The following is a 25,160-nucleotide window of genomic DNA, read 5'->3' on the forward strand; positions in this document are numbered from 1 at the left end:
TTTGCTTGCTTCCTGTATGACAACAGGGTTCATTTATTGCACTATGAGAATTAGCAAGAAAAAGAAATGAACGACTGTAGATGTTACTTTAATTCAAGATTTCATGAGCGAATGGATGGGCCTTGTCGTGTACCCATAATTGATACGCTAACTTGATGAAAACAAACCTGTGTGAATAAAACGCATGCATTGGAAAAACAATCACTTCATATTTCCAAACCTAGTCTGAGACATAAGCATAACATCTCAATTACTAACTCTAGCCTATAAAGTTGCATGTGCACTTCTAACGCCGTAAGACGTGTCCTAACTCATTTTGCCGTATACTAATGGAAAGCACTATGGCATAACATTAACAAAATTATCGTGAAAGCAAAGACAGCAGAACGAAGTAAACGTTTCAACAAATTTCCATTGATCATCACTTGACTTATAATTGGTAACTATATATTGTTTACAACTACTATGCCTTTATCTAAAGTTGTAAGCTACACAAAATCATATGGCTGCATTAGAAATACGCAAAGTAATCCAGACCGTGTTTGGTTCTATAATCCTCTTGTTTTTGGAAGACTGGGTCGGAGGGATCGTAAAAGAGCCTGCAGTGGCCTTGTTTAGCGAGTGCAGCATATGGGCTGACAAACCCTTTCGGCTGGTTCTGCGGTATGCCACATTTCGCTCTCCCAGTTCTGAAACAAGGACTTGCTTTGAGCATGGCAGAACATGTCAATGCATAACGACTTTTCAGATAATCGGACAGATACTCAGAGCAGTTTTTCTGAATGTAGTATTCGTCGCAAGGGTTGTCGTAGTCGATTTCTATGGTACCTGGAAGAGTTGGAAGTAACACGATTGGAACTAATTTGGAATAATTGGATGGTGAAGTAATGTCTTTAAAATCTGCAAATGTACGCTCATCTGCCTTTCTTTTTACGTTACACACTCGTTTTTATGAGTTATTTGTAATATTGAGACATTCAGCTTGTAGGACACCTAACATTTTTGAGAAATTCGAAAATTATGAAGATCCAATTATCCCAAATTAGTTCCAATCGTGTTAAGTAAAAAGTAATGGTTAGACTTAGCAAATCAAACATAACCAACAGATAGGCCTATGGCATTGTGAGAAGAACAGAAAGTCGGTTTTTCTCAGTGTGGAAGTTTTGACTTGCCATGTTTATATCGTTCGGTTGAGTGGTGTATTACAGATATACTATGAGAAGAGCGCAGCTCTTAATGATATCATAATATTTGTTTAGGTGTCTTATGTTGTTTCGTAAAAATCTAAAAGTAGTTCACTTTGCAAAAAAAAAGCCAAATCAACATTCAAAAAACATTAACATAAGCAGTTATTTCTCAAGTCTAGTCACCGCTGCTTTGATTAACGCTTGTCTTTTCGGTGTCGGACTCGTAAAGGGATGATCTAAAACATTTTTGGTCTGAGGAGAGAGGTACTCACTTTCCGTGGCATCACAAAGCCCCAAGGCTCTCATTATCTTAAGTCCTGGTTTGATCAACCCCAGCCACTTAATGATAGTTAAATCCATGCCTTTTATATTCCTTGTATGGTCACAGCGAAGGTTTTCATAGCAATCAACACGCCTCTGAAAATATAAGGTGTTTTATCGACTTCATCAGTAACTTGCTATGGTGTTAACGTTTTCAGCTCATTATACTGTCAGTGCCACATTTTACAATTTTCAAATACTTATTCAATATTAAGACCTAATTGGTGGACCTTTTGTTGTGAATTCTGAAGGCGAGGAAAGACCTCTTCGAAAGTTGTTGCATCAATACCTTGCTACCAGCATATCTCAGATACAAAAAGATGACGACATAGGTTTTGGAAAACGAAAAAAAGCTTTCTTCAAATAATTTCATGTCAAAAGCACAAATTATGCGAACTAACGTTAATTTAAAGCTTCCAGTACTACCTTTAAAAATGCATTTAAAAGTAAAGATAAGTCACTCTTGGAGACCAAGAAATCACAATGAACGTACTAGAAATGGCAAATTAAATGTTTCAATCTTTCCGCGTATTCTATTCTGCAATTGCTGAAAAATCGATATATGAAACCACCCCACCATTATTTTCCATAGTTTGGCCATTTTTACTAGCCTGTATTACGACCTTATCAATCATCGTTATTCTGTTAATATTTGAATACAATCAATTATTAAAGGAAAGCAGCTATAGTTGGGGCATACTACTGGGACAGACAGAACGTTACCTGAACAAATTCGCAGTAGAGGATTGACTTGTGCTCTTCAGACCAGTTGTCCGGGTTTCTAGTGTACTCGGTCAACATCAGTTCACACTTTTTCAAATCGACTTGGCTACATTGCTGTCGAGTGAGCAGACAACAAGTTAGTCAGATTCACTAACTATCACTTTTCTCAATGGTTATATTATACAACAAAAGTATATAATATACATTTACAAGTCTAAATGTGTCTGAGATATGCCATCCTTATCGAAAACATTAAAATTAAAAGTTTAAAAAGTTTTTAACTCACAGGCATAACATCGATCATTAACACCAAATAATAAGCGACAAATTACAATATTACAGAGTTTCGGCGTAATCCTTAAGAGTTGGTTTTCAATTGTTTCCTATCTTTTGCCGTCAATTTTAATAAGAAACGTGATTTAGAGATCATGTAGTTCATTGTAATCTGAAGATAAATTTTGTCCAATGATATAAGAAACCTGCAGGACCTGTATTCAAACTGGTCATATGTAGAATCTACTATCCTAGCATTCAGGCTAAGATGGAGTACTAAGAGATAGAAACTCTATCATAAAAAAAAGACAGGAGATTTTGGAAGATCACAAGTTTAAAGGGACAAAGTCGGCCATTTTTCATAAATTTTGTTTGATACGAGATACTATTTATATTGTTTGACATGAATTTCAAACGTAACCACGAAAAGAATCTTAACATGATTAAACATTTCTACGACGGCCCATATCAGCGCATCATTCGATTTCGTACTTGTGAAGATGACACAATTACCACATAGGCACGGGCACAATGAGACAAGACTTTCTCATCAAAAAGGGACGTTTTTAAGTTCAAAGGAAGAAATTTAGACTTACCCTCTTTGCATCAACCCCGACCTTGCAAAGCACTAGAAAAAAGGCGAGTAAAGCGATCTTCATAGTTGTTGTAGTTTTGAATCCTTTTAGATCTGCAAATGCAAAGGAATGTTTGTTTCATTGAGCGCAGCATGTAGAAATTATCAGTAATCTTGTTTACATAGTGATCTATATAAGGACAAAAGTCGCGTTGGTTTGTATTGGTTGACTTGTTGCAGAGTGGTGATTCAGCGCCTAGTTAAAATATCGATAGCCACCCCTCCTCAGCACAGAGAATCAGTTTCCAAAGTGTAGTTCTTAAGTGTTTCCTTTAAAAGCTGCTTACAACATTGAAAATATGAAAAAACATGTTTATTTGACAGAACACCAATATTGTAAGATAATGTGACAGTGTTATTTTAAACATTCATGATATTGATATTAGGTCAGAGATCAGTAGTGACTAGTCTGTGTCGGACAGGCTAATGATCCCCCATTTTTAAATCGGTGAACTTTATAAATATTCACCATTCAAGTGATATAAGTTGCGTCTTGCATGTATTGCATTGATTTGCCAAGAATACTTTCACAAGTCTGTTTTCTTGCCATATGACAAAGTCACGAAACTTAATTCAAAATCAACCTTTGCAAGTATGTTTGTCTTGATTAAACCATAACAAGACTCGCTCAATTTTCCAAATGTTGCCATTCTATTATACTTCGCTATGAAAACATAAAACACAAACAACTTTCCCCATAGAGCCCTATGGCCGTATGACTTTTCGCCGAGGCTGCTTGGTAAATTTGGAGCTCATGCGCTTATGGCTTACGACCTGACTTAACCCCCGCAATATCCAGCGAATTTCAAAATCAATACGTAAACAATGGCTGGCGACGGCAAAACATTTCACGTTGTCCCATTGATAAAGGCACAGAGGAACATAGACAGAGTGGCAACGGGTATTGTTTAAGGCGTGAAGCGGTTACGTAACCCATCCATGTTCGCCTCGCCTCAGGTTGCTCTCGCCTCTCTTTTCCGAAGAGTGCCGACCATGCATCCTTCGGTAATTTTCGGATTTTCGCCAATTGTTAAGCGAAAGTATGTTCGGCAAAGTTTGTGTTGTTGTTGTCGTGTGGTGCTGAGCAGAATTGACGTGCTGGCGAAAACGGGAGTGTTTTGAGCTTCAGGAAAGTAAGTTTTACCGTTTTAAAAATTCCTCTCATATTTTTATGAATATATAATGAGTGTGTTTGAACCGAATTTGAAAGTCTTTTATCGATACTGTCTGGTTTTACTCACTGGTTTACGGTCAGTCATACCGTCTTTTACACGTGCGTCAAGGAAGGACATGTTTATGAAACTGCTGGCGTGTTATGTTTTGATTGGCGTGAAGCAGTGTTTCTGGCCTGAGAGCTCACAAAGTAACTATGGTTGCTACGCGACTGGCAGTACGATGCCATCTCGTCGTATTTTTCGCATAATCTCGTGTAATTATCAACCACAAACAAAGCTTCCAAAAAGTTTAACACCTTTGAAGCTAATTTTAATATGAAAAGCCAATAGTCTACCGAGACGACCATGGAACAAAAGGCATGCAAGCATTGCCACTCTGTCTGTTTCTCTGTGATAAAGGCAATAGAGAAAAAACGGAAAGCCTCAACAAAAAGACTGCAGCAGTCGGATAACTACTTCCTACGTCATCGAATTGTGCAGCGTGAAACAGTTTTCAGAGGTAATTTTGTGGTCGTATGCCGACGATTTGCCGTACGCGTACGTACGTACTGCCGGGGGGGGGGGTGTCGGGGTGTCGGAAAGGCCTGGACGGACGTGATCAACATTGTGGTGCCACTGGCACACCTTCATGAGTTCATTGGCATATAAGTTGACATTTGCAGGCTTTTTTAGGTCTTGTGTGCCACACACACGGCATAGACATGTCAACATGGAGATATGCTTCTCCTCAGTGGGTCTATCACTGCTCACCTCCTCCATTTTCTAGGTCAAACAAGCCAATCCTATTTGTCAAAAGACGGAAAATAGGCTATGCATAAAATCCCGTTCCATACATTTACAGTCGCGTTCCCGACTTGGTTGTGGGTGGAAATGTAGGTGATGTATTCAGGTCACTGGGAAAATTAGCTATTTCCACATGAAAAATCTCATTCATCTTCTCCAGGTCCTCTAAAAAGGACAGAGAAAATGCCCAGAAAACTTCGGAAAATCACAAATTTTTGAGAGCGATTTTCAAAAATATGTAACTTACGAAAGAAATGGCAGAATTCCACCGGGTTTTCACTGTTTACAAGGTTGTTTTTCTGTCTTGCGATTTGCGCATATGCAGAATGTTTTCAACCAGTTGCTGATTCAGAATCGAGCGTGATTCCAAGACAAGCAAAACCTGTTCGCATGAGCCGATGGCGGCGCTCTTCAAAAAAACGGCTAGTGTTCATATTGTTAACACTAGTGTTCATATTATTAACAATGATGTTCTAAACCTGAACACGATGTGTTAACAACCATCTCCTTCAAGTGTTCAAAAACTCAGCATCACAGAAATTTTACAATACTGTGAAACATTTAACAATCTTTTGTGTTTTTTACTTTACTATGGCTATATTAAATTTACTACTGCCTCGCTGTCCGACAAACTTACACGGATTTTGGTTTAACGGATTTCCCACTAAGTGAAAAATATCTCAGGTCTAAAATTACTGAAAGCATGTTTTTTCTAAAAAAGGAAGTACGCAAAATAATTTTACACGTTCATTACCGGTTGAAATTTTGAAATTTTGAAAAGAAAATCAGATAACCACCATGAACGTTTTAATTTTAACATCGGCGTGCAAGAGGCGTTCTACTTCTAAACACTTGGTGTTCAAGTTTGATGCCTTTTCTCATCCCGTCATGCATCAAAACGGAAGTTGCGACATTTTTCTCGTAAACGCACGCTGAAGTCGTGATCGTGCGGAAGCAAGACCAGAAAGGGTAAGTTTTCTCTCTAAAATAGTAAAAGGTGTTAAATTTGAAGCATCTGTATTATTAGCCTTTGAAATTATTTGTATAGTACCTTGGAATAGCTAAAATACGTGAAGAAACCATTTTTCTTTCATTGGCTGGTATACCATACACTAGTTGTGAATACGCAGCGGTGTTTTTGGCAACGGCGTATCGATCGCACTCGGGTCAAGGATCATCACGACAGAACTGTAGCGATGATTCTTGACCCGAGAGCGATCGATATGCCAAATTTCTACTGCGTAATCACAGCTAACACATGTCTTTTAGTAATCACAATCGCATGTAAAACATTAGTTAAACATCGCAGAGTGTACACTCTATTGTTTCAGCATATATGAGAGTTGGCTTATTTTACTTTTCATCAGTTGATGACAAGAAGAAGCCAATATTTTGTAACAGTATCGAAAAGAGGCACTGTATACAAAAGTCATTCCTTTTCCTTGCCTTTCATTTAAAGTCTCATGTCGCAACATTCATACCTATTGTTGCATTATTTTCAGGATCTGAAAAGTTGGATTCACCTGGTAATCGAAGAGTTGTTACAAAAGCTGATGGTACAGAAATTGAAGAAGATGAGTGTACCTGTCAGGTAGCTGTCTGGAAACAACCTTGAGAACCTCAGTTCATTTCTAATGTAGATTTAAACTTTCGAGGGTAAGTAACTTAATTTTGATAAGTTTCTGTATTTTTGTTCTGAATTTATCTGAGCTTTGGTAGAACGCTTTGATTAACTAAATGTAACTGGAGAATAAACTTTCAAATACGTGAAGTCTCCCTTATCAGATGCAAGGGTGGAATGAAGAATTAATGCAGAAAGGGACAGAAAATTCAGAGTGAAAGATGTATATTCTGAAATTTTCACTCTGAATTTTCTGTCACTTTCTGCTTCAATTCTTCACCCTCCTTGCATCTGATAAAGGATACTTCACGTCTCTGATGGCTCATACTCCAGTAACATTTAGTTGATCATCATAGCCTACTACCAAATCTTAGACTATGTTGTATTGCAGATCAACACGTCTTTTATTCTCGATTTGTTACTGTTTTTTAGCTTTGCTGTTAGCGACGCAGAGCCTATCCAATAGGTGAATGTGTGTCACCGTCTTCAAATTTTTCCATCCCAAGCTTTTTCTTCAAAACGGCCAGTACGATTCCTTTAAGGTAGATCGCGCCTCGGAGACAGATATTCTGACTTTACAATTCTTTTCCGATATACCACTTGTGGGGGTTCATTTGAAAGCTCTTGGCCTTAGAAAACTGTTAACCGGCTTCGTTTTTCAAAATTCGAAAATTTTATTTTTCTCCTCAGAGTGAATTTTAGATATCGGTAAATCTTGGGTTATTTGTTTCTATAGTACCAAATTTTGCACTGTGACGCCCGGTTTTTATTCTTAATTTTGAAAGAGAATGATTGACCGATTCCTTAAGGAAAGTTTGAGCAAAAGTTTAAGTCTTTCACTTTCGAGGCGCAAACTTCCTTAATATTTGGTGTACAGGTCCCTAGTGATAATTCTAATCATATAAGTTCAAGTTATGATGAAATACGCAAATTTGTATTTTTGAGGCTAATTTTGCTATTTTTTGGCAAAAATCTTCTTCTCCTTTACTGGTAGTTCGACGTCTTCAATATCTGGTAAACATGTCCCTAAGAATGGCCTCCGTAAAATTTGTTCTAGTTGCGATGAAATATTCAAATTTTTATTTTTCATGGCAATTTTTGTCCTTTTTGGTCAAAAATCTGTAAAAATCTTCTTCAAAACTGCTAATTGAACAGCTTTGACATTTGGGACATAAGTCTGCGGAGAGCTTTTTTCAGATTGTTCAAATTATGCAGAAATATGCAAATTTGTATTTTTGAGACATAAAAGACATTTCAGACATTTTTAAGACATAAGGAATTATGAGAATGTGATGTATTCAAGTTATGATGAAATCTGCAATTTTTTTATTTTGGGGGCAATTTTTACCATTTTTGGTCAAAAAATTTGTATCTTAAAAATTACCCGTCTGATAGTTTTGATATTTGCTACACATGTTCTTTGGGATGATCTTAATTTGATATGTCCAAATCATGGTAAAATCTTCAATTGTGTATTGTTTGCAGCTATTTCCCCATTTTCTTGTGAGGCTATCCTGAAGTGAGCTGTCAGAGATCCTATACATAACACTGTGAGCTCTTTCGACGTCTAAGTCGCTTGTTGTATTGCTATATTAGTGTTGAAATGGCTAACATTTAGGTTGTTGCCTTTGGTTTCAGACTGCCGTTTCCTTTTACAAGTGAATTTCAGTAAGGATTGAAATTTCCAGGTTCAACAGCAAATGCTTATTGACACACAGAACAAAACTTATGAAACGAAGTCAAAATTAATTAGTGTGCTTCTAATTTCTGAGAAGTAGAGTTTTGAAGTGTCACTGATTTATTTCAGGGTTAATTTAAAGATATTACAAACAAACAAACCTTTTCGTCCATGAAGGACTTTGTTGGACAAGGAAATTGAGTTCACACTGCCAAGGAGCCCTTTATCCACTTTCTGCATGTTGTGCCTTACTGTGACACTTTGTGACAACTTGACATGTTGTGTTTACATTAGTGTGGACAACAATGTACCATGTGCATCAGGGAAGCCTTCAGTTGACTAACTTTTTCCAAGTTTACAATTGTCTATACAAGAGGAAATGTCTTAAACCATCTTACAAAAACGGAGTAAACATTTCATACGAATACGTGTTTTCAACACGATAAGTAAGCAAAAGTTTGAGCTTTTTAAAACAGATATGTTTGTACGTTTTTACAAGTATGAGCATATAACGTAATCCACAATATTTAAGTAAAACCTGCTTTGTCATTGCTTTGTTCATATTTTTTTAAAAACTCTCGACAGTGTTTAAAAGGATTTTCTTTTGTTTATAGTTTGATAGGAAGGTGTTTACACCATTAATGTTTTCCTCTGACAAACTTTACAAAGTAGTCATGTTTATTTACCCATTTTATACTAAATAATTGTATTTTACTGGAGGTATTTTTGTGTATTTTTAGAATAAAATAATTTTACTGAATATATCAGTGGTCCGTTTTGTTATTTCCAGGCTTGAACACCCCCTGAACGCCAAAAATTAAAGGTGTTCAACAAGTGCATATCATGTGTTCAATTTTTAACACAATTATCGTTGAACGGCGTCCATGTGTTCAAAAAGTGTTACAGCCCTTTGAGCGCGTAAATGCGTTCAATTTTTTGAACACATTTCAGGTACGTGTGTTCAGATATGGAACACCATGGTGTTCAATATAATGTCTGATGAACACATAGTGTTCAAAATCTGCACACGTGTGTTCAAAAATTGAACGTTTGTTGAACACGTCAAGACATGTTCAAAAAGTGTTACAAAAAGGTGTTTAATTGGTGTTCTATCCTTGAACACTTCAGTTTACAGTGTATGATTTGGGAGAGGTGGCCCTATACACCGTACAGCGGGGGGATCGCTGGCCGCCGGCGCACCAACACGAGTGTTAGGCGGCCTTATGTACTTTACACCGAGGGGACCCTGGCCCCAGCGGCCGGCGAGTACCACCACGAGTAGGGTACTACCACAACGAGTGTTCATTGAGGCACGCCATGAGCGAGGGGACCGCCGGCGGCCGACGAACCACAGCAAGCGTTTTGTCCGAATTGTAAACAATTTAATATAGAGTGGGACGTCTCGGTAACTTTGATGTCCATGAGATGATATTGAATTCTACAAACTTAGAATTCTCGCTGTAGTACTCCAAATATCTTGTCCAGCATTGGAGTATGATGATCCAATTCCCTGGCATCACGGACGCACAAGAAAGGTATTATACCTTGCTGGTGCATTCATTGTTGACTTTGTCAAAGTTAATCCTGTGATAAGCTTGTGACAGCGTCCACAGATTAATAATTTACCTTGCTTGCTTTGGCAAATCAGGCAATCAAACGCATCAGATAATAGACGCAGCACAGTGATAAAAGTTTTCATACGATTGTCAAAGGGCAAGTACGTGACACAGCGATGCGGACGGAGAAAAAGAAATCCTTACAAAACCAGTTCGCACATAAGAAAAAGACAACAAAAATTGGCAGTATAAATCTTTATTTGCAATACATATCATAGTTAAACGTATTAAAATAAAATGAATCATAGCAAAAAGAAACCTACACTGAGCCAAAGACACCCCTAGCCCTGCCCCTACCCCGGGGGACGGCCATTCGTACGACCCCCTATGGTATGTTAATGAAATGCGATGACATGGACGTAAGAACTTTTTTCTGTATTAGTCATACACGTTTACTAAGAATATATTTAGAAAGCAAATCTGACAGTTTATTTTTACTCTGTAATGATAAATATTTTTAGGCATTTTGCGCGCCGTACACGACGCTAACAGCTTTACAAAAGTTGCACTGATGCGCCATGAATATAATCAAATTATTAACTTATTCAATTTTCAATACTTTATGAGTCAACTAAAAGGATTTTTAAGTGTTTCATTTAAAATCTAAAAACTCGTTTAAACATGTCAAATAATTGATTTATTGAGAATGTAATAACTCTATTGATGTTGTCCTCATATGAACTCGACAAATGTGTCACGTAAACCATCTACGTGTTGTCCATACGGAAGGAATGATTATATGGCCAAAATATCAGTCTAGGAGATCGTATGCATATTGCAGAATCGGTTTCATCAGGTCCTTAAAGGCCTATGTTGTTACCAGATTGTCTCATCAGAAAATTTACCCACCAGATTACAATTTCAATGGAAAACAAAAGGCTATCACACCTTCATAATCCTCTTACATACTAGAACAAAGGCAATTCCAGGGATCGTGAACAGTGCCTTTAATTTTCCATTTGTCAGGACAGTAAATTGGTAACTCCGAAACTTTACAAATTTCTATTATGTTTTTACTGAGCATAGTACTTAATTTTTAAACTACTTTAACAACACTAGACTTGCAAATTAGACCATTTCTAGTGATGGGATGGATGACAAAGAAAGTGCTGTTTATTTTATGTGTCACTTTAGGAAGATGGGTTGATAATATACCTAACAATTAGCATAAATCATATTTTGCCGTAAACATAATAAACAATCTAGTTAAAACGTGGGCTAGAAGTCAGCAGGCAAGAAGGCGGACTCTAAAAAAGAAGGGCCTTTGGTTCTCTGTATCAATCGGCAGGGGTTAAGTATATGCATAAGGTCCTGGTGACTATATTAAAAATGCTATAAATTATATTTCTGATGAGCAATTTTACCAAATGCTAAATCCAAACTGCAAATCATTGGCTCCATTTCGAGGAAACAGATATAATTTTCTTTGAAGTTTCCGACAATTTGCATAAAGTAATGAGTGCAAAACTGCCATAAATAGCGCAAAAATGACCATACTGGGAGCCTACCCTACATGTGATGACTGTATAACTAGCGTTATTGCACTGATGACGAGCCTTGAATGAAAAGAGTGACCTTCAGTACGGTGAATCATAAGCACTGTTCATACATGTTTGTCAACTGAAATAGATACCTCTTTCGGTCAAAGTTTTAAAAATGATCGACAAAGAAAGATAACGCATATTGCTGTCTCCAAGTTATTTGCATATTTTCAAATATCAAGTTTGTAAAAAGATGTCAAGCAAGAAGGACAACTTGTAAACTTTGTATCATAAAGAACTATTTTCTTTACACTTAATGACTTTCTTGGATATGATTTAAACGTTGACTTCTTCATAGATTGTCAGTTGAAATGACATGCGATAAAAAGTAAATGTAGTTATAATAAAACGTGTGAATAAAATAAGTGGAGGTGATGGAGTAATGCGTATAAACGTGCTTGCTTTGTTGAGGATAATTTGCTCTACGAAGTCAAAAAGTTACAAAAATAATATCTTGTATTACGTTACCTCCATTAATTGACAGCTCTGAAAACTGTTCCGCTTGATTAATACGTTCCCATTGATATGGAAAGAACAAATAACTTGAAAGCTATTTACTACTGTTGTTACGTTTGTTTTAAATCGTAGTCATTGCCTTATGATCGCATGGTATTCAACAGTATGTTTTTTAACGCTACAGCATTCATGAGAGTGAATATGTATGCTCTGAGAGCGGAGACTACAGATTGCAAATTTAGGCATCGGAATTGGCAAAATGGAATGGTTGCCATGTGAATGTTGAGGAGTTCTCGTGAATAATCGTTTGTCTTTGCATAATGCACCCGCCAGGATGACGCGTTTACACTGCGGCAATTTTACGATGCTAGCTTTTGTTCCTTCTGTGAAGCTGATCTATTGTGTATGGTGTGTGTGTCTCACTTTCAGGTAAACCAAAGTCGATGAAGTTTCGACAAATGTGATGCATTTATTAACTGAGAACTTAAGCATTTCCTTTCACTTAATGTACTTCTCACTTTTAAGATGGCTATGGCATTGATCGTAAAACCTAATAAATATTCACTCTGTAAGCTTGTTGTGCCTTTTTTGTAAGACCTTTGGGGCGACCGTTTTAAGAAATTCTCGAAGTAAATAATATTACACACTTTACACACACTTGAATTTTGTGCCTTTGACGTCAAGTTATATAAAAAAATGTCGTTTTTCTCAGCAAACGGCATTGTTTTTGTGCATCTGTGACATGCTGATAAGAAAGCCCAGGGGTATTGACGCAACAAATTTTGAGGAGAGGGCTTTCTTCTGTATTTAGAACACATTTATCAAACAAAAATTCCGCCCATCGCTGTCTTAATATTAAATAAGCGTTTCAAAACTGCGAAATGTGACATTGGCTGTATAATAAGCTTAAAAGCTTAACACCTAAGCAGGTTACTGAAAAAGATGACAAACCCCTGTAATTTTAGATGCGTTTCGATTGCTTGGGAAACCTTCGATGTGACTATACGATAACCATCGAAGGCATGCAAACAAACATTGATGGATGGTTGAATCTTTTCAGACCAGGACATACAGAAATGAGAGCTTATTGGTGTTTTTGATGCCACGGAAAGTGAGTACCTTTTTGATCTTTTTGACCATCCTTTTACTAGATAAAATAGAAAAGACAAGCGTAACAAATCAGAAAAGTACATTATTGAAAAAAAAGAAGCCTTCATACATTTTAGTTCACTTACCGTACACAAATATTGTCTACGTCCAACTTGTATGATATGTTGACAGATTGTAATGTCGTCCGGTGTACGAAGTTTTCTGGTATTGCTTATCCCTATTTATGTAAAATCTGCTTCACTGAATGTTTATTTTTGACATGTTTAAAATTAATTGACCCCATTTTAATTGATTTACAGGAATTGTGTCTATTGTGGAATAATACAGTGTTATTTCCGTCGATTATGAATCTAATAGTATGAGAAACCAGGACGCCAAAGAAAAAATGAAATATATAAAATAAAATCCAGTTTGGTAAGTTTGTTTGAAAATGGGAAGAGGAAATTCGAATCTTTGTAAGTAGTGTCCTATGAACGTTATTGCCAATTAGCGATGATAAAACATTCATATTTAATGTCATAAACCGGGTTTGTCTTGTAGGTAGTTGTAGGTCATTGTCGACATCGTGGGCGATTGGCTCATATCAACGTTATCATTAAAAGACTCATGACTATAAACGTTAAATATACAGAAATCATCTTTCAGATACTAATTTGATAGGCAATATGTCCCTTAAAAGAAGACCAGATTAGGTGTAATCTATACAGCATACAGTCGATGTTTGATGTCATTGTAAGCTTTGTTTGTTCGTGACTTTAGACGTGAAAGGATTGTAGATAAATACGAAACAAATCTTAATTGTGGATGAAACGATTTTATAGACTTCTACAGTTTTTATCTTTTTTGGTGTGCTCATTTGCATAATTTGTGACCTTTGGAACAGAGAGAAACTGCGCCAGCAGTTGATGAAATTTGTACAGATGTTGGCAACACAAAGCTTTAATAGCGCAGAATGACATATGGTACTATTCTGTTAATAGATTGTTAATTTGCATCTTCAAATGAGTTATCATGCTTCGGGTCATATGTCCAGAAATATTTACTTAAATTAAAGTAACTTGATACAGATCTTCATCTTACATTGTTGTAGTAGAATGCAAAAAAATTGTATAACTATTAATTGCTAATTTGCGTATTTAATTAAATTCACAATTTGTGTGCTATCTAGATATATTGCATAAATTTTATGACAAATGGTACAGATGTTGACCTTCCATTGCTGTTATACCGTGCAAACACATATGATCATAGCAGCCAATCGCCAGTTTTCCCCTATTATGTAAACTTTGATTAAAAGAACGATGTGTCCAGAAATATTGCAGGAAGTTTGATGAAACTTGGTATAGATTTTTAAATCACATTGCTGTAATAGAGTGCAATGGCACTTAGCAGAATCGTGTCAATAATGCTAATTACTACTATATAGTAAAAAGAATTCAGGTTGACCTATTTACGCCCGGCTTTTATTCACCCCGTTCTCCAAGCACAGATCGTAAAGAGACTCTGTTTTGTGGCCACACGGAACACAGTGGTACAGAAATATGTTGATAAAAATTCATAATTTTGATAAAAAATGCGATTTTTCAAAATCTCTCGCAAAATCCCGTGTACTCTCGCTTACCCTGACAATTGACGGTGCCCCCGCGCGAGAAATTATAATAAAGGCAAATATAAACAAACACAATCATATTTAATGAGGTACATTTTGGTATGTTTCTTGCGGATTATTCTGACATTCACCTGGTTTAATTTGTTTGCTTAAATTATCTTCGTGTTTGCGATTAATAATTATAATATCCTGTCTCCGGTGGGGGGCTCGCGACCGACTTTTTGTTTATAAGTGCGCCCGACCGTTATACGTGACCCCCGTCGCTTACCCTATGTTCTAATAAATCTTTATTGCAATACATATCATAGTTAAACGTATTAAAATAAAATGAACCATAGCAAAAAGAAACCTACGCTGAGCCCAAGACACCCCTAGCCCTGCCCCTACCCCGGGGGACGGCCATTCGTACGACCCCCTATGGTATGTTAATAAAATGCGATGACATGGACGTAAGAACTTTTTTCTGTATTAGTCATACACGTTTACTAAGAATATATTTAGAAAGCAAATCTGACAGTTTATTTTTACTCTGTAATGATAAATATTTTTAGGCATTTTGCGCGCCGTACACGACACTAACAGCTTTACAAAAGTTGCACTGATGCGCCCATGAAATATAATCAAATTATTAACTTATTCAATTTTCAATACTTTATGAGTCAACTAAAAGGATTTTTAAGTGTTTCATTTAAAATCTAAAAACTCGTTTAAACATGTCAAATAATTGATTTATTGAGAATGTAATAACTCTATTGATGTTGTCCTCATATGAACTCGATAAATGTGTCACGTAAACCATCTACGTGTTGTCCATACGGAAGGAATGTTTGTATGGCCGAAATATCAGTCTAGGAGATCGTATGCATATTGCAGAATCGGTTTCATCAGGTCCTTAAAGGCCTATGTTGTTACCAGATTGTCTCATCAGAAAATTTACCCACCAGGTTGCATTTTCAATGGAAAACAAAAGGCTATCACACCTTCATAATCCTCTTTCATACTAGAACAAAGGCAATCCCAGGGATCGCGAACAGTGCCTTTAATTTTCCATTTGTCAGGACAGTAAATTGGTAACTCCGAAACTTTACAAATTTTTCTCATGGTTATGTTTTTACTGAGCATAGTACTTAATTTTCAAACTACTTTAACAACACTAGACTTGCAAATTAGACCATTTCTAGTGATGGGATGGATGACAAACAAAGTGCTGTTTATTCTATATGTCACTTTAGGAAGATGGGTTGATAACATACCTAACAATTGGCACTAAATCATACTTTGCCGTAAGCATAATAAACAATCTAGTTAAAACGTGGGCTAGAAGTCAGCAGGCAAGAAGGCGGACTCTAAAAAAGAATTGGCCTTTGGTTCTCTGTATCAATCGGCAGGGGTTAAGCATATGCATAAGGTCCTGGTGACTATATTAAAAATGCTATTTTATATTTCTAATGAGCAATTTTACCAAATGCTAAATCCAAACTGCAAATCATTGGCTCCATTTCGAGGAAACAGATATAATTTTTTTTGAAGTTTCCGACAATTTGCATAAAGTAATGAGTGCAAAACTGCCATAAATAGCGCAAAAATGACCATACTGGGAGCCTACCCTACATGTGATGACTGTATAACTAGCGTTATTGCACTGATGACGAGCCTTGAATGAAAAGAGTGACCTTCAGTACGGTGAATCATAAGCACTGTTCATACATGTTTGTCAACTGAAATAGATACCTCTTTCGGTCAAAGTTTTAAAATGATCGACAAAGAAAGATAACGCATATGCTGTCTCCAAGTTATTTGCATTTTTTCAAATATCAAGTTTGTAAACAGATGTCAAGCAAGAAGGACAACTTGTAAACTTTGTATCATAAAGAACTATTTTCTTTACACTTTATGACTTTCTTGGATATGATTTAAACGTTGACTTCTTCATAGATTGTCAGTTGAAATGACATGCGATAAAAAGTAAATGTAGTTATAATAAAACGTGTGAATAAAATAAGTGGACGTGATGGAGTAATGCGTATAAACACGTTTGCTTTGTTGAGGATAATTTGCTCTACGAAGTCAAAAAGTTACAAAAATAATATCTTGTATAACGTTACCTCCATTAATTGACAGCTCTGAAAACTGTTCCGCTTGATTAATACGTTCCCATTGATATGGAAAGAACAAATAACTTGAAAGCTATTTACTACTGTTGTTACGTTTGTTTTAAATCGTAGTCATTGCCTTATGATCGCATGGTATTCAACAGTATGTTTGTTAACGCTACAGCATTCATGAGAGTGAATATATATGCTCTGAGAGCGGAGACTACAGATTGCAAATTTAGGCATCGGAATTGGCAAAATGAAATGGTTGCCATGTGAATGTTGAGGAGTTCTCGTGAATAATCGTTTGTCTTTGCATAATGCACCCGCCAGGATGACGCGTTTACACTGCGGCAATTTTACGATGCTAGCTTTTGTTCCTTCTGTGAAGCTGATCTATTGTGTATGGTGTGTGTGTCTCACTTTCAGGTAAACCAAAGTCGATGAAGTTTCGACAAATGTGATGCATTTATTAACTGAGAACTTAAGCATTTCCTTTCACTTAATGTACTTCTCACTTTTAAGATGGCTATGGCATTGATCGTAAAACCTAATAAATATTCACTCTGTAAGCTTGTTGTGCCTTTTTTGTAAGACCTTTGGGGCGACCGTTTTAAGAAATTCTCGAAGTAAATAATATTACACACTTTACACACACTTGAATTTTGTACCTTTGACGTCAAGTTATATCAAAAAATGTCGTTTTTCTCAGCAAACGGCGTTGTTTTTTTACATCTGTGACATGCTGATAAGAAAGCCCAGGGGGTATTGACGCAACAAATTTTGAGAAGAGGGCTTTCTTCTGTATTTAGAACACATTTATCAAACAAAAATTCCGCCCATCGCTCTGTCTTAATATTAAATAAGCGTTTCAAAACTGCGAAATGTGACATTGGCTGTATAATAAGCTTAAAAGCTTAACACCTAAGCAAGTTACTGAAAAAGATGACAAACCCCTGTAATTTTTAGATGCGTTTCGATTGCTTGGGAAACCTTCGATGTGACTATACGATAACCATCGAAGGCATGCAAACAAACATTGATGGATGGTTGAATCTTTTCAGACCAGGACATACAGAAATGAGAGCTTATTGGTGTTTTTGATGCCACGGAAAGTGAGTACCTTTTTGATCTTTTTGACCATCCTTTTACTAGATAAAATAGAAAAGACAAGCGGAACAAATCAGAAAAGTACATTATTTGAAAAAAAAAGAAGCCTTCATACATTTTAGTTCACTTACCGTACACAAATATTGTCTACGTCCAACTTGTATGATATGTTGACAGATTGTAATGTCGTCCGGTGTACGAAGTTTTCTGGTATTGCTTATCCCTATTTATGTAAAATCTGCTTCACTGAATGTTTATTTTTGACATGTTTAAAATTAATTGACCCCATTTTAATTGATTTGCAGGAATTGTGTCTATTGTGGAATAATACAGTGTTATTTCCGTCGATTATGAATCTAATAGTATGAGAAACCAGGACGCCAAAGAAAAAATGAAATATATAAAATAAAATCCAGTTTGGTAAGTTTGTTTGAAAATGGGAAGAGGAAATTCGAATCTTTGTAAGTAGTGTCCTATGAACGTTATTGCCAATTAGCGATGATAAAACATTCATATTTAATGTCATAAACCGGTTTGTCTTGTAGGTAGTTGTAGGTCATTGTCGACATCGTGGGCGATTGGCTCATATCAACGTTATCATTAAAAGACTCATGACTATAAACGTTAAATATACGGAAATCATCTTTCAGATACTAATTTGATAGTCAATATGTCCCTTAAAAGAAGACCAGATTAGGTGTATACAGCATACAGTCGATGTTTGATGTCATTGTAAGCTTTGTTTGTTCGTGACTTTAGACGTGAAAGGATTGTAGATAAATACGAAACAAATCTAATTGTGGATGAAACGATTTTATAGACTTCTACAGTTTTTATTTTTTTTGGTGTGCTCATTTGCATAATTTGTGACCTTTGGAAAAGAGATAAACTGCGCCAGCAGTTGATGAAATTTGTACAGATGTTGGCCACACAAAGCTTTAATAGCGCAGAATGACATATGGTACTATTCTGTTAATAGATTGTTAATTTGCATCTTCAAATGAGTTATCATGCTTCGGGTCATATGTCCAGAAATATTTACTTAAATTAAAGTAACTTGATACAGATCTTCATCTTACATTGTTGTAGTAGAATGCAAAAAAATTGTATAACTATTAATTGCTAATTTGCGTATTTAATTAAATTCACAATTTGTGTGCTATCTAGATATATTGCATAAATTTTATGACAAATGGTACAGATGTTGACCTTCCATTGCTGTTATACCGTGCAAACACATGTAGCATGATCATAGCAGCCAATCGCCAGTTTTCCACTATTATGTAAACTTTGATTAAATGAGTGATGTGTCCAGAAATATTGCAGGAAGTTTGATGAAACTTGGTATAGATTTTTAAATCACATTGCTTTAATAGAGTGCAATGGCACTTTTTTGGTGTGCTCATTTGCATAATTAGTGACCTTTGGAAAAGAGATAAACTGCGCCAGCAGTTGATGAAATTTGTACAGATGTTGGCCACACAAAGCTATAATAGCGCAGAATGACATATGGTACTATTCTGTTAATAGATTGCTAATTTGCATCTTCAAATGAATTATCATGCTTCAGGTCATATGTCCAGAAATATTTACTTAAATTAAAGTAACTTGATACAGATCTTCATCTTACATTGTTGTAGTAGAATGCAAAAAAAATTGTATAACAATTAATCGCTAATTTGCGTATTTAATTAAATTCACAATTTGTGTGCTATCTAGATATATTGCATAAATTTTATGACAAATGGTACAGATGTTGACCTTCCATTGCTGTTATACCGTGCAAACACATGTAGCATGATCATAGCAGCCAATCGCCAGTTTTCCCCTATTTTGTAAACTTTGATTAAAAGAACGATGTGTCCAGAAATATTGCAGGAAGTTTGATGAAACTTGGTATAGATTTTTAAATCACATTGCTGTAATAGAGTGCAATGGCACTTAGCAGAATCGTGTCAATAATGCTAATTACTACTATATAGTAAAAAGAATTCAGGTTGACCTATTTACGCCCGGATCTTTTATTCACCCCGTTCTCCAAGCACAGATCGTAAAGAGACTCTGTTTTGTGGCCACACGTTCTCTTTTCATTCAGGAACACAGTGGTACAGAAATATGTTGATAAAAATTCATAATTTTGATAAAAAATGCGATTTTTCACAATCTCTCGCAAAATCCCGTGTACTCTCGCTTACCCTAACAATTGACGGTGCCCCCGCGCGAGAAATTATAATAAAGGCAAATATAAACAAACACAATCGCATTTAATGAGGTACATTTTGGTATGTTTCTTGCGGATTATTCTGACATTCACCTGGTTTAATTTGTTTGCTTAAATTATCTTCGTGTTTGCGATTAATAATTATAATATCCCGTCTCCGGTGGGGGGCTCGCGACCGACTTTTTGTTTATAAGTGCGCCCGACCGTTATACGTGACCCCCGTCGCTTACCCTATGTTCTAACGGAACGAATTCAGCACAAACTAAAACCGCTAATTTCAAGTATCTTTACGCGAATAATGTCCCGAAACATGTTAATTTACTCCAGCCATACCTTTGTTTACTCGTCCCGTCTTTAAAATTGTGAATGGGTTTGATTTAATGTGAATTAGCGACATCAAACGAACACCCCGGACAAGCCGCGGAGTCGCACCCCCGACCAGGTTTTGCCCGTGCAGACAAACATGAACCTGTGACCGAAACGGTATACGCTCGTAAAAGAGGCGTAGATTTAGATCAATACATAGGATTATAACATGCCACAGGCTCATTCCGTGTCGCGATTCGCCAGAATACGTCACGTGACGAGAAAATAGATACGTCTAGTCCCCACCGGATCGACAAAAGTGACGTCAGAGGGCATTTTTTGAAAAGCTATTTCCCTAGGGAAATAGTTCTGACCAAATTTGGAAAAGCGCCCGTCACGTGACCGTAGTGGCGTCTGCAACTTTTCAACAATGGCGGGTGACTAGAACGTGATGTCCGTCCGGGATAGGTGACGACACATTCTCTAAAACAGATTTTCCAACATTTTACAACATTCCAACAGCGTAGGAACTTGAACAGCTCATCGACGGAAAAGATTAAAGTGCAACTGAGGATTTCGCTAGGTATGCTTAGAATAGTTTTTGAAAGAAAGTGGTACCACGTACAACTGAAACCGCTGTGGAAACATCGCCCAGTAGGCCTAAACTTGTCACAATGGATTGTTGCAGTGCAAAATATCAAAACACATTAAAAACTATATAACAATACAACATGAGCATGTGGTGTGTTTATAAACACCTATAGCCTGGTCTTTATTCGGGCTATAGCGCTCGTCTATTACCCCTCGTGGCCGTGTGTTACCAGAAACACATCGCTATACCGGGGATTAGCGATGTGTTTCTGATAACACACGGCCCCTCGGGGTAATAGTCGGGCGCTATAGCCCTCATGACCAGGCAATAGGTGTTTAATATGATAGGAGCCATGAGCTTTTAAAAATATAACCTTCAAACGACATGAACTATTCAAAACTTCCAATTTTTAAAAGATATTTCGATTTCGCGTGTCGCCCAGTCGGTCGCCCAGACGTACAATGAGGTCAACGAACTCCTATGTATGTTACAAGCCGATGAAAGGCGCGCCGGCGCCGTATCTCCTGGCCTGGGAAAACGTATGTATGTGCGTATCGCGCAAAGTGAGGAGTTTGTGAAAGGATGTTTGGATAATATTGTCAGAAAGATAAAGTTTTACAATGAGTAGGGATGTAGTGTATTTCTTTTCCAGTATTGCTGTCAAATTGCCGTGATTAAACACATGCAGTCCGGCCGGGGCTGACACCGGCATGGAGTGGCGGAGGTCGATCATCACACGAAAGGACGTGAAAATGTTCTGATGCGACGTAGTCCGTCCCTTGGTTTATTCTCAGTGCATGGAGCCTAAGCTTATTATTTACGCGATTGGAAATGTTTGATTTACAAAATATCCGCAAAAAAAGTAATGCGAGATAGTAGTAAGATTACTTTACATGGTAGGCCCTATGATCTATCAACGCCAACGCCGGTCTCTCGGTAAATGTTGTCGAGGCCGGGTGATCGTACTCAAATATCCCCGGGCTCTCGCTTTGTTCAAAGTTGCGACTTAGCATCAATGAATGACTTTCCTTCAGGATGTCTATAAAATAAATCCAAACTATCATTGGATGATATTTTAAAAATAAAACCCTCCCATATCCCTCGGGTTGATTGTCTTCTCTAAAACTTGCGCCATGATTGGCCCGTTTCCGTTGTACGTCTGGGCGACCGACTGGTCTGTGAGTGGTTCACAAATTGCAACTTTCGTCTCACAAGATTGTCAATGAAACAGTGTGGCGTCCCATAACGTTTTGTCGCCGCACTCCAGGGTGAAAAAGAATCACTTTGCGAGCACACAAAGCTCAAATAAACCATAAATCGGGGACTATTTCATTCAGCAGGGTTCTTTCTGTATATTACGAAATAACTAATAACTGAAAAAACATGGAGAGGCTTAATCACGTCATAGTCTCCAAACCGATTCTGTAAAATAGTTTACCCTAATTGCCTTTTTGGTAAAGTGCAACTTTGTTATCAACTTGCTGTGTGTTTCAGGCGAAATAAACACTTGCGAGTGTAAAATTGGCGTCATCCCCATACTCACTTCAGCTTCACAGGGCAGGTATGGATTATGAGTGTGACATGCTGCGGTGTCATTTCTTCATTAGACTGACGACGGTCAGATCTGACTATTCCCGACAGTACAAGTATCATATCATGCATTTCCAGTTATCTCTTTCACAAACATTCATTCAGTAGGGTTTTGCGAAGCATCTTGTTTACATATTAAATTAATTTTTGTATGTTGGGTGAAGATCCAAAGTACTGCATCACAGTGTCACGATAGCATGCAAAAGATAGCAACACCTTGCCAATTATTTACTAATTCACATACTTAATCGTATTTTGTAATTAGGGTTGCGAACCAGATTGGCTTTACGTTTTACCCACAATGGTTTGAATTAAACCAAACCAATTGTTTTCTGTAGTAAAATTGAACCTGTACGTACGGAAAGAATGTAGGTAATAAGCAATCAGTATCATGAATGACTATACTATGGTTAATAACATTTGTTGCAGATGCTGATCATACAAATATTTTAACAATCATGAAAGGCATTAACAGTATTAATACACAAGTAAAGTAAGTCTTTGCTATGCTGAACACGGGACACATTTTTTTCACATCTTTGGTTCTGATTCTTGCATGTCAAGAGCTATTACTTAGACATGCCTTGACCAGTGTTTTGCAGATTAGTTGAAGTTTTGATATTTCAAGAGCCAATACATGACATAAGCCAATACATGTAATAAGGGTGGCAGCCCACATTGGTTTTACGTTTTCACCACCATAGCACCCATTCTTAATCACACATCCAATTAATGTACATGTCTCTACTCTCTCCAAGAACTTGTAATCAAAGTGCACATTAACAAGTTGGGGCCGTGTCTTCAACGATGACATGTTCATATAGAGCGCCACCTATGCTTGAAATCATTAGGTCATCCCTCTTGCCGATCTCCTTTTGTCCCAGACGAGCCTTCAAACAAGGCTGCCTTTTCTGCCGCTCTCCCTCATCTGAGCTTTACCAACACAAAGTGACATCAAGTGATGTCATGCAACAGCAGTATTTCTGCCGAGTTTCTTTTCTTTGCATATCTTGTAACAGGCATTGCTTCCAGCAATTGTACACTGTAAAAATGCGTAATCATGTCGTTTAGTAGCGAAACCTCATGTAAAACATCAGTTAAACATTGCAGAGTGTACACTGTATCGTTTCAGCATATGAGAGTTGGTTTTTTACTTTTCATCAGGTTTTTTTGCTGTTACTATTCATCAGTCGAAGACAAGAAGCCGCAAATATTTTGTCACAGTACTGAAAAGAGGCACTGTATACGTTTCAATCGGGTTCGAACTCACAACTTACGGTACCCAATCACCTAGCGGAGAAAGCCACAGACAAAACCGCTCGGCCAAATCCCCAATCTCAAAAAGATTGGTTCAATAACCGAGCTAAAGTTGTTACAATTCTGACTGCGCCCTCTCTTCTCGCTGTAGAGTTCGTGAAGCATTCACGCTCGCACGTACACTGTCATACATCACACACAAACTTTATAGAAGCGAAGCAATGAATACGTCGCTTAACTGGGCGGAAGACAGCCTCGGGAACAATTCTGTCCACCAGCAGAACTATAAACCCAGGGTAGAGAATACGATGGTTTCAATCGGTATATCAGAGTTTCCCCTTTTCCACAGCCTAATCGAGCCACCTTATCTTTCATTTAAAGTCGTATCTCGCCATGTTACCTATTGTTGCATTATTTTTTGGAAATGTGAAAAGGTGGATTCAACTGGAATGTTACAGAAGCTGATTGTACAGAAATTGAAGAAGAAACAAGCTTAAGAATCTCAGCTCATCTCCCAAAGGCTGATGAACACCTAATGTTCGACATCTGCGCACGTGTGCTCAAAAATTGAATGTTGGTGTTAAATATAAATCAACACGTAGTGTTAAATTTCTAAACATCCAGAGGCGTTCGAAAAGTGTTACGAAAAGGCACGTAATTGGTGTTCCATCCTTTAACATTTAACCTTACAGTGTAGTGGTCGTTAGTAGCAGAAAACCAGCACAGTTCGACCAAGATCATGGTCGGTAACTTCTAAAACAGCGACTAGGGCTCCAGCGCATCCTTCTTAATCAAGGCAAGCAACTTTAGACATCACAACAACAGGCATATTTGCACAACACCACCGAGACCTAAATCCTTAGATCGAAAACTTATCGGAACTCCTGCTGATATCACTTCATTAATTTAGGAATTAGCTAGTCTTCAAATGTCGTAAAAGTAGTATAGGGGGAAACTGCATGAAACTACGTGTATGCTGTTGACTCTTTCTTACGCTAAATTTATAGGCAGTTGAAAATATGTCACCGCGAGACAAATCGATAAAAAATTCATAATACAGCATGACGCAGGTTTTTATATATTTTGACCTCAGACAATTTGTGATAGTTATCATAGTTTTGACAAACTATGACCAACTGTTTCAGAAGACCAAGTATTCATCGTTGTCATTGTCATGGAACCATAGGCAGTAGAGGGGAGACTCTACTGTCTGTGATGAATCATGCCGCGGAAGACAACAACAGTGACTGCATTAAAAATTAGA

The 25,160-nt window shown here is 37.1% G+C and overlaps 1 protein-coding gene across 1 annotated transcript; it reads right to left on the bottom strand.

Annotated features, from left to right (window-relative positions):
* LOC139143882 (uncharacterized) lies at positions 1-13,331 on the bottom strand. Its single transcript, XM_070714470.1, has 5 exons — positions 13,244-13,331; positions 3,101-3,192; positions 2,232-2,345; positions 1,460-1,604; positions 1-828 (listed from the first exon to the last, which is right to left on the bottom strand). Exons 2-5 carry the CDS (start codon positions 3,161-3,163, stop codon positions 512-514), a joined length of 639 nt encoding a protein of 212 aa, XP_070570571.1. The 5' UTR covers positions 3,164-3,192; positions 13,244-13,331; the 3' UTR covers positions 1-511.
* Between the last annotated feature and the right edge of the window lie 11,829 nt (positions 13,332-25,160).

Source organism: Ptychodera flava, chromosome 11 (assembly GCF_041260155.1).
Source record: "Ptychodera flava strain L36383 chromosome 11, AS_Pfla_20210202, whole genome shotgun sequence".
Lineage (NCBI taxonomy): Eukaryota > Metazoa > Hemichordata > Enteropneusta > Ptychoderidae > Ptychodera > Ptychodera flava.